Source organism: Achroia grisella, unplaced genomic scaffold (assembly GCF_030625045.1).
Source record: "Achroia grisella isolate CSIRO2021 unplaced genomic scaffold, CSIRO_AGI_Agris_v1 utg1080, whole genome shotgun sequence".
Lineage (NCBI taxonomy): Eukaryota > Metazoa > Arthropoda > Insecta > Lepidoptera > Pyralidae > Achroia > Achroia grisella.
The window spans coordinates 1,513,150-1,524,145 of record NW_026712570.1 but is presented as its reverse complement, the minus strand read 5'-3'; the positions used below and the strand labels follow the sequence as shown (position 1 = coordinate 1,524,145).

Genomic DNA, 10,996 nt, shown 5'->3' with positions numbered 1-10,996 from the left:
CATCTCTTTTTTGGCCTTCCTCTGCCCTTATAACCATCCACATTCATTTGTAACATCTTTCTTAAAATATTATCCTCGTTCCTACGCATTACATGTCCATACCATGACAGACGATTACTCTTCAACCTCTCTGACACCGGTGCCACTTTCATACTTCCTCTAATGTATTTATTCTTTATCTTATCCATTCTTGTCACACTACACATCCACCTCAACATTCGGTCGGTAGTAATAGTAATGTAAATAAAGTAGACCCTCAACTAATAATAAATGTATATTAAGAAAAATCACAGAAATCAGTATTAGAAAATATTATTAGAATTATAGTATGTGGCGAGTGAAGGATGACCTGAGATTATTTTATAGGTGAACTGTGGAACGTGTCTCTCTTGACTGTAAGCGGCCAGTCGTCATGAAAAGAGGTAATGATGTGAAATGATTATCATACAATACAGTACACCTACCGACCCCACACATATGTTCTAAATTCAGTCCATGAAGTTCGAAGCATTCTCTTCCAGCACCACATTTCTAAACGTCTACCTTCTTTTCAATTTCAGGCATGCTCCACGTAACGCACCGTACATAAATGTAAGGAAAACAAGAGTACGAGCAGCTGTGTTAAGTGTCCAAGGCTATTTATTTATAAACTAGCTGTACTCCCGTCTTCATCCGCGTGGAAATTTCTAAAATAAAAGAATTTTTATTGTAGAAATATGTAGTAAAACTATTTATGACTGGAAAAATGTATTTAATGGTAAGATGGTAGAGAGTGAAGTGACATAATATAATTTTCTTTTTATGTTTTTGATTATAGAATAGAAAAAACCTTTAAATACATTAATATCAAAAGAATTTCTCAACAATTTTTCTATATTAAAAGTAACCACCTCCGTTACTCCTTATTAGATCAGCTACCTGTTAAAAAAAGTGCCGTCAAAATCGGTCCAGCAATTTCAGAGTTTAGCCGGAACAGACAGACAAAAAGTATAAAAATTGTTCTTTTGGTGTGTGTACCGTATTTATATTCATATGCATGTAGTAAAAAATGGTTATTTCAGTATTACAAACAGACACTCCAATTTTATTTATATGTATAGATTCATTGTCATTCTACGTTGCCTAGTAATGTCCCAGCCTCGCTGATTGTTGCTAAGCTTTCTGCAATTATAACCTGAATCTTAAATATATTATAACAGGTGACACGAGAACAAATACATACTCAACAGTTGATATATAACTTTCTCGATAACTCTATACTACTTTGGACTAAATGCGTTTAAAAATTAGGTTGTTTTTTTAAATTGAAGACATTGACTATTAACACTGTTTGTGTTGAGTGATGTGCAAATGGTATGACCATTTGCACATCACTCAACACAAACAGTGCATACTAGCTTTGATATCCAAATTAAATGAGGAGTATGAAATTGCGGGCACTATAGTTGAGAAGAAATGCAGAATGGTAATATATTTTTTAATTATGCATATAAAATACAATTATATAATATTATAAATAATAATACTACTAAAAAACCGCTTCAATATCCGTTGCATAGTTTTAAAGATTTAAGGATACATAGGGACGGACAGACAGCGACAGCGACTTTGTTTTGTACTATGTAGCTAGCTACTCGCCCCGGCTTCGCATGAGTGTACATGTATTATAAAGCGTGTATTTAGAAGCGGTTTCTTAATAGATAAAGTGATTCAAGAGGAAGGTTTATATATGATAAACTTTCAATGAGGGATTGTCATCGTCACATGTGTCGACCCAAATTAAAATTGTAGACACAGATATTATATTAATTATAATAATACATTATATAATATTACATTAATAATACATTACATTTAATAATACATTATATAAAAAAATCTTTTATTTTTTGGGATTTTTCCCAAAAAATAAAAGATTTTTTTTTTACAAAGAATAAATTAATATGTCTGTATTTCTATTATTAATATTATATAATGTATTATTATAATTAATATAATATCTGTGTCTACAATTTTAATAGCTCTGGGTCGACACTTTTGCGTGAGATTGTCAACTGGACTGTTATACCTATAACAATATTTGTATGATCTGTTTATACAGGTTCGTAATGTTCTTGATAACATATTAATTTATTCTTTAGTAGTTTAATTGTCACTATACACTCAACATGGACGCTACGTCCGCACTGATTAGTGATATAAAATGTACGCAGGCCGCATTAACAGTGATAACTACAACCTTACATCTAACTTCGTACCTGTATCCCGAACAGGCCGTCGTATCTGGTAAATATTGTTTCTTTTTACCTAACTGGAATGTACAATAGAATGGAATACGACAGATAGGTCCAGCCCGCTGCCACTTCACCTTGCAAATAAGAAGAGATATGTCGATGATCTTACTGTAAAGTTACTATTAAGTTATCCTTCCAAAGGAGATTTCGTTTATGCATAAGTGAGCTACAACCATATAATGGCGTAACCATACAATGTAGTGGCGTTTTCTCTTCCTAGGCTTTTTAGCTTTGAAAAATCCGCAATTTTTTTTCCGCAGGAACTTTGTATAGTCTTCTTTTTCTTCTGGCCTTATCCCATTTTCATTTGGGGTCGGCTCTCTTAATCTATCTTCTCCAGTGGTATCTATTTTGGACTGTTGCTGGCTCTATGTTTCCGTTATCCTTAAGGTCCTTAGTAACTACTGACATCCATTTGACGACCTCGGTGGTCCAGCGGTCTAGTACACCGCTTTACAACCGATGGTCGCGGGTACGATTCCTCGCACGGCACAAACATTTGTATTCATGAGTATGATTGTTTGTATCGGTCTGGGTGTTTTCTATATATAATATCATACATATTATTTATAAAATTATATTTACAAAAAAAAAAAATCTATGTATTTGTATCAGTTATCTAGTACCCATAACACAAGCTTTAGCTAGCTTAACTTGGGTCTAGATGGCGCTGTGTGAATTGTCCTGAGATTATTATTATTATTATTATCCATGTTAATCGGGGTCGCCCACGGTTTTTCGGTCCTGAATTGACGTCGAGAACTTTTCTCGTCAACTGATCTTCGGGTCTCCTCATGACATGGCCATACCATCTTAGTCGGGCTTCCACTTGCTTATCCAGTATAGGTCTTATTCTGAATGTGCCTCTGATATAGTGATTTGGCACTTTGTCCAAGAGGCTAACTCTGCCTGACTACCTGAGCATTCTCATCTCAGCAACATGAAGTATGTCTGATTGCCGTTTCGTGACTAGCCAACATTCCGTTACATTCTACTTTGTATAAAGTCTACCTTAGGTAATCTTCACTTTTACAATTTACAATAATTAATTGCATAATTATAAGTTATACAATTGTTATTTTCTTTTATATAATTATATACAAAATAACATAAAGAAAGATAATTTATTCAACATTCCAATTATGAAATGTCGAATAAATTATTTTTCTTTATTACATACATAATCTACATCTGGTTCTACCGATTATACAACGGACTGTGTTCTGAGGAATTGTTCGACATGATGCCGACGGCCACCTTTTACCACCGCACCACTCGCCATCGACAGGGAATTCATCCCCACACGTTGGAATCTAAGTGGTCTCGAACAGTGCAGTTTCACACGCGTACACTTAGATTGTGGATGAACTTCCTGCCGAGGGTTTCCCACGACTGTAGTGTCGTGGGAAAACCTCCGCCTGGGAGGTGGGTTGGGTCGGCATGGGGTTTTTCAAGAAGGGTATATTAAGGTTTCTTAAGGGTCGGCAACGCGCACGTGACACCCCTGATGTTTCAGGCGTTCATAGGCTACGGTAACCATTTACCATCAGATGGGCCGTATGCATGATTGTCACCATCGTAGTATAAAAAAAATCTGGACTGTTTGTATTACAAACAGTGATACGCGTGAATAGAAATATTAGTATTGCGCGAGAATTGAACACAGAACTCTCTAATGGTCGTCTAATATTAATCACAATGGAATATTTACAGTAACATAGTATTACATTATCCTCTATTGAGAGTGACGTCACGGACGTCTTGGTGTACAGTACGTCGTTACGTCAAATTATTTGTTAAAAATAAAAATATAGTTATAATTGTTGTGAAAATTTGTTTAATTTAATAGCAGTGATACAGTACTTAATATTGAGTGTTATCTAATAATAATATACAGTAATTGCAGAGTAGTCGTTGTGATAGTGGCGATCTGGAAGTTCGTTGGTGACGGTATATTTGAAAAATTCAGTGCATTACAATACTAAGTAAATAGTTATTAGCGCCATCTTTTGACACCCGTTCACATCAACAAGTATCGATCGATAACAGTGCCATCTGTTGACACGCGTTAACACCAATAAGTAGCGATCTATTTTATTTGACACAGAAGAATGGTTGTAAATTGTGGTGCTTGTGGAAAGTTCCTCTCACCGGCAGATGGTGCTGTATGCACTAAATGTAAAAATATTTACCACGCAGCTTGTTTGGGGCTTCCAAACTTAGCTAAACTTAGACCTGGCTGGATTTGTCCTGGGTGCTCAATGAACATGCCTAGAGATAACTCATCCGAAACACCTGTAAAGGGTATGAGCAGCACATATACCATGGACAAGCGTGAGAGGCAGAATGTGGCGGATGATGAATCGATGGATTGCACGGCGTTGAATACCACGGAGGAGTTTAAAATAGAGCTGGCACTGGAAATTAAAGATTTTAGAAGTGAGCTGAAATGTGTGCGAGAAGAAATGAAGGTTCTTCGTCAGGAAATGGCAGAATACAGAGCTTCGGTCGCCGCCTGTAACACTCGAATAGAAAACATGGAGCGAAGGCTAGACGTAGTGGAGCAAAAGGTTTCGGAGGCTGGTGTGGGCCGCACAGCTGAGCTAGAGGAAGTGGTACATTCGTTACAATCCCAGTTAAATGAACGAGACCAGGAGTTACTCTCAAACGATGTTGAGATAGTGAACATACCGGAGTTACAGGGAGAAAATCCGTATCACATAGCATCGGTGGTAGCAGCCAAGCTGGGTGTGCCGCTGGAGGAGCGCGACATAGTATCCGTGTCCCGAGTGGGGGGGCGCCGCGCGGCGGGGGGCGAGCAGGCGTCCGGCCGCCCGCGCCCTCTAGTTGTTACGTTCGCCCGACGCTCATTGCGGGACCGACTGCTCCAAAGCGCTCGAGTAAGGCGAGGAATTACGACACTAGACCTGGAAGTATCGAGAGAGGCACATAGAGTCTATATAAATGAAAGACTTACTCGATACAATAGAAATCTGTTCTACAAGTCCCGAGAAGCCGGTCGTGAAAAGGGCTGGAGGTATATATGGACAAGAAATGGAAAGATTTTTGCACGCAGGAGCCAGGACGGTATAGCGCATAGAATAAAACTTGAAACAGACATTATTAAGGTTTTTGGCAGTGAAGTGGTTAGTCCTAAACATAAAATATAGGTTTCATTTTAATATATTTATTATTTATAATCAAAGAATTAGCAAATGTAGGAAAAATTTTATAGTGTTAGGCAATGGGTGCTGTGATCCCTGTATTTGTGTACAAATAATAATGATAAGTATATATCAGTATAACATTTATTTAGCAAATTCTCTTTATTTTTTTGGTTTAAGCTATAGTTATAAATTGTTTGCACTAGTAGTATGTGTACATTGGTCTTGTAATTTGATTCATTTTATAAATGTTTATATGTGTATGTACATGGAATGTAGAAATATATATTGGCTCTTATATTTGTTAGTAGAAGAACAGTTAGGAATAACCACCATGAAATATAGTACATGGACAATTCTTTGTATGTGTAGTAATATGTATAGTAATATAATGAAGAATGGGTGGGAAAACATATATTTTAGTGTACTGAATTATTACTATGGAATGTTGGCTTATATAATGTTAATTTTTTTAGTCAATTGGTGGAGTAGATGTGCGGCTGTGTTGATTGACATCATGTGGTTGTTATGTCTAATGTATCTAGTATATATTTACCTGCATTTTATAACAAGTCATAGCATTTGTGCAACATATTATATAGATATCGGACAATGTATATATAGATTGCTACAAAACTTAAAATAGAGTTCAAATCGCGTCATATTAAGTTGGGACTTTTCAATGCAGGTTCTTTGTGTACTCGACAGGACGAATTTGTAGCCGCCATGGGCCGATATTCTATAGACATTGTGGCAATAAATGAGACGTGGATTAGGGAGGGGGAGGAGGCCCGTCCGCCGTTGGTCTTGCTGGAATAATATTCCGCCTCCATTACGTGCTAAAACCACAAAATATAGTTTTAGTAAATGTCTTAGAGAACATCTTATTAATAGTCAAAAATTGTCTAATTAAATTAAATTACCTTTTGGATCTGCACGATGGGCACGGCGGTGGATGGTGGCTTGATGTAGCGGAGAATAATCCCTCTGTGTTGTGTTTTTTTCTTGTTGTGCTTGTAGTATATTTTAGTAACTGTAGTATTTTTCTGTTCCTTAATATTAATTTTAAAATTGTAATTGTGTACGTGGCAGGTCTCGAACACGTGTAAAAATTTTGCTGTCAGTAACAATAATGACATCTGACAGATGTCAAAGGTCAAAAAACTGACATCGAGCTGTACGTGTTGTCACTAATGGCAGGCACAGAATACCAGCGCCGTGACAGTTAGCTGTCACGGCATATGCTGAGTGTCAGTCATGTTGTCAACCATATTTAGAAATAAGATAAATTATTATTATTATTGTAATTGTTCTAAGTGTGTATGTATGTATGTATATATGTATATGTAAAAATGGTTGACAATAAATGTTTTTCTTTCTTTCTTTCTTTCTCTACATTATAATGCGGTATTGATTATTTTTTTTTTTTCCAAAAATTCTCATCTCCCCTCTTAAGGAGAGGAGATGGCAACATACCCCCGGCAGAAGCACAGTCGGCCGGGGTTCAGGGCTCCAGGGAGAGAAACCGGCGTACAATGCGGGCAGAATCTAAGAGCACCGCTTTCTGCATCTTTCCCGGGAATGAGCCGCCCCGGAATCCCAACCGTCTGAGATGTTGATTTTTCCTTTTATATTTCATCGGATATATAATTACTTGAAAGGTTTTCCTATTTGGATCATCTAGTATACAAAAAGGAAATATATGTACTCTACTATATGAAGAGTTGTGAGTCGTTAAGAGAGAAATTCAAAGAGGCAAATATTCTCACCGTTGCTTCTCAATTCATATATTCAAATATCCTATATGTTCATAAAAATCTTGACTTATTTAAAAAAAACAGCAATATTCATAATATTAATACTAGATTTAAAGACAAACTTGCTATCCCCAAGTATCGTTTAGAAAAAGTTAATAGGTCTTTTATGGGAATAGGTATAAAAATTTACAATAAGATACCAAAGGATATGTAACTTTGTAACTAACCCTTAAATAAATTCAAAACATCTGTTAAATCATATTTACTGAGCAAAGCCTATTACTCACTAAACGATTACTTGAATGAATTTTCATTTAATGTTAGACATAGACACCTATATAAATATACATTGTATATAAACTGGCTTTAAAAAAAAATTAATTGAGTTTCTTGCCAGTTCCTCTCAATTGGATCTATATACCGAACTGGACGGTAGGGAAAAAATTAAAATTAGAATGTAAAAAAATGACGTTCATAAGCGGCTAAAATGTCCTACATTAATAAATGATTTTTTAATTTGAATATGGCTAGTATACAAATCTGTCGTGATACATATGGTACGGCGTATCAACTAGATTTTTTTATTGGGTTGTTTGAACTATTATCAGGTATATGGACCTGTAGCACTGCGACCTACATAGATCTATTGCTCGCCTTTTCAAAATTAGACTTATACCCGTGAGTGACAAGAATTTAAGGATATTCTTAGGAGCGATGCTTTTTATCTCCTCAGGAAAGAATGTAAACTTTCCAATGGAGATATTTCGTTTATGCATGAGTATGACCACATAGGATGTGTGGTGGCGTTTTCTCTTCAGTTTGGCGAAATCAACAGATTTTATGCATAGGCCAAGGTTTGTTACTAGATATATATATAAAACTTTTATAGCCGTTAAAGGGCACATAAACAAGGTACAATAATAAAACAAAAGATAGAGTTCATACAGGGTCAGTTAACAATCCTTACAATACCTATTATAAATACGACAGTAAATCTGTCTGTCTCGCTTTCACGCCAAAACTACTGAACCAATTTAAAAATGAAATTTGGTACATAGATAGTCTAAAGTTCTTCATCTTGAGAAAGTACATAGTCTACTTTTCTAATGCGAAAAAGGGGTTGAAGGGTAGATGCAAAGTTGTATGAAAAATTCGTCATTTTTATAGATACCTTAATTTATATGGCTAAACAACGTTCAGCGGGGTTTATTTTGTAATAATTTGTCAATGTAATAAACAATATTATATATTAATATAAAAGAGATAATGAATCTGATATTAATGGTGTAGATTTTAATTCCGAAAATAACTGTTTCATTCCAGATGGAGACGTATTCGACTACATAGTGGTGGGAGCAGGATCTGCGGGTTGTGTGATCGCAAACAGACTTACAGAAGATCCCAGAACAAGAGTCCTGCTCGTTGAAGCTGGTGGTGATCCACCAATAGCTTCACATGTAAGGTTTCCTTCGTATTTGATGAAATCAATTGTGAAAATTAAAACAAAATACTTTTAACACTAACCTGACTGACTGACTGACTGTGGACTGTCGTAGTGAGGGCAACACTTAATGTACATACATCTCGCAGATACATAATAATAATCTCAGGACAATTCACAGCGCCTAAACCCAAATTAAGCTAGCTAAAGCCTGTATTATGGGTACTAAACAACTGTCGTAAATACATACGTAATAAAAAAAAATAGATCGACTTCTTATCGGCTATAAGAATCTGAAAATATACGCTCCAAACCTTCAGACAAGCCAATCTCTATGATGGAGTTTCTTACCCCAAAAAAAGGAGGAAGCGAACCTACATCCATCTCTGAGATTTTGGATCTCGGATTGACTGTCAAATTATAATTTTTAATCTTCGGGGTATGGGTATTGTTAGTAATGTGGTCTAATGATTCAATTGCTAGCAATGTACCAAACATTGCTAACAATAGAATCAATTTGTCCTCCATGTCAGTTTCGTTCTCCCTGGAAACCATGGTAAAAACTCATGATAAATTTATCATGATGGGTTAACTGACCTGACTCCATGCTCATCTCATCATCGTCCACTGGTGCCGCGCCAACGTAAAGCATTAGCACAGGCAGAAGCACCATTCCATTATCGTATTTTAAAAAAAAGAAACCTTCTAGGTATATGGTCTGGAATATTCGTAAGTCTGGCAGTAAACCACTAGATCTTACTGCTTTCAACGACATTTTTTTAATGCAAGTTATAATATTTCAGCTTCCTGGCTTAATGGCATATTTAAAACATTCCACAGAAGATTGGAATTATACGTCAGTCTACGATGGATATTCACAACAATGTCATATACCTCCAGTTGCTGATATAACAAGAGGTAAGATGCTGGGTGGCTGCAGCAGTAATAATTACATGGATTACGTTCGAGGAGACCCTCACGATTTCAATACTTGGGCAAAGATAACTAAAGATGACACCTGGAAATATGAAAACGTTCTTCCATATTTCATCAAAAGTGAACGACTTGAAGATCCAAATATTTTCAAAACACCATATGGAGTATTTCACGGACACGATGGTTACATGGGAGTCACGAGACAATATGCCAACGTAACACATAGATATTTGAAAGCCTTTAGTGAACTTGGGTATAAAATTGTTTTTGATACAAATGGGAATGATACGTTGGGTTATACTGAACCAATGTTAACGATGGCTGATGGTTACCGACAAAGCACAGCTACAGCATTCCTCACTCCTATTAGGACCAGACCTAATTTATATGTACTAAAGAATACTCTAGTTACTAAAGTAAACTTTGATGAAAATAATAATGCCATCAGTATTCGAGCAATTCAAGAAAATAAGAAACATGTAACGATTACTGCAAGAAAAGAAATCATAGTATCAGCTGGAACTATAAACACTGCACAGTTGCTAATGTTATCCGGTATCGGTCCTAAGAATCATTTAGAGAGTTTAGGAATTAAGGTTATTTCAGATTTGCCTGTGGGTGAAAATATGCAAGATCATATAACTAGTAATTTAGCGTATGCAATGGGAAAGAAGAAAAGTTCCAAAGTACCAACAAATCCTCACAATTACCCCTCACCCTCAGTAGTTGGCTACGTCGCGACGAATACATCACAATCGTATCCTGACTATCAAACATTCAACTTTATAACAGACGCTGATGATCTCTTAAGTTTCTGTGGATTTTCCTATACCTATAAAAATGAAATCTGTAACTCTTTCTACGAAAATGCAAAAGGAAGAGAGGTTATGTTTGTAGAAACGGTTTTGCTTCATCCAAAGTCCCGGGGACGTATTTTGTTGCGAAGCGTAAATCCCTATGATTACCCATTAATTTATACGGGCCATTTTTCTGATCCCGCAGACTTGGATAACCTAGCTGCATATATAGAACACCATAATCGTATAGTAACCACGAGTTTATTTAAGGAGGTGAATGCAAAATTTTTAATTACAACAGGATGTGCGTCTTACGAACCAGGTAGCAAGGAATATTGGAGATGTCATGCTCTATGCATGGCAAATTCCATATATCATTATATTGGGACTTGCTCTATGGGATCTGTGGTAGATAGTAGGCTGAGAGTGCTTGGTGTGCACAAACTAAGAGTAGCAGATGGTAGTGTTTTACCTACAATCACTAGTGGTAATACCAATGCTCCTATTATTATGGTCGGTGAAAAAGCTGCAGATTTTATAAAGGAAGATAATAAATAAATATGTATATCTGGATAGGAATATAGCATATAAGACAATGCTATTATAT

The 10,996-nt window shown here is 36.1% G+C and overlaps 1 protein-coding gene across 1 annotated transcript; it reads left to right on the top strand.

Moving 5' to 3' along the window:
- Nucleotides 1–2,168: 2,168 nt before the first annotated feature.
- LOC131842253 (ecdysone oxidase-like) lies at nt 2,169–10,947 on the top strand. Its single transcript, XM_059190799.1, has 3 exons — nt 2,169–2,286; nt 8,539–8,672; nt 9,460–10,947. Exons 1-3 carry the CDS (start codon nt 2,169–2,171, stop codon nt 10,945–10,947), a joined length of 1,740 nt encoding a protein of 579 aa, XP_059046782.1.
- The last annotated feature ends 49 nt before the right edge of the window (nt 10,948–10,996 follow it).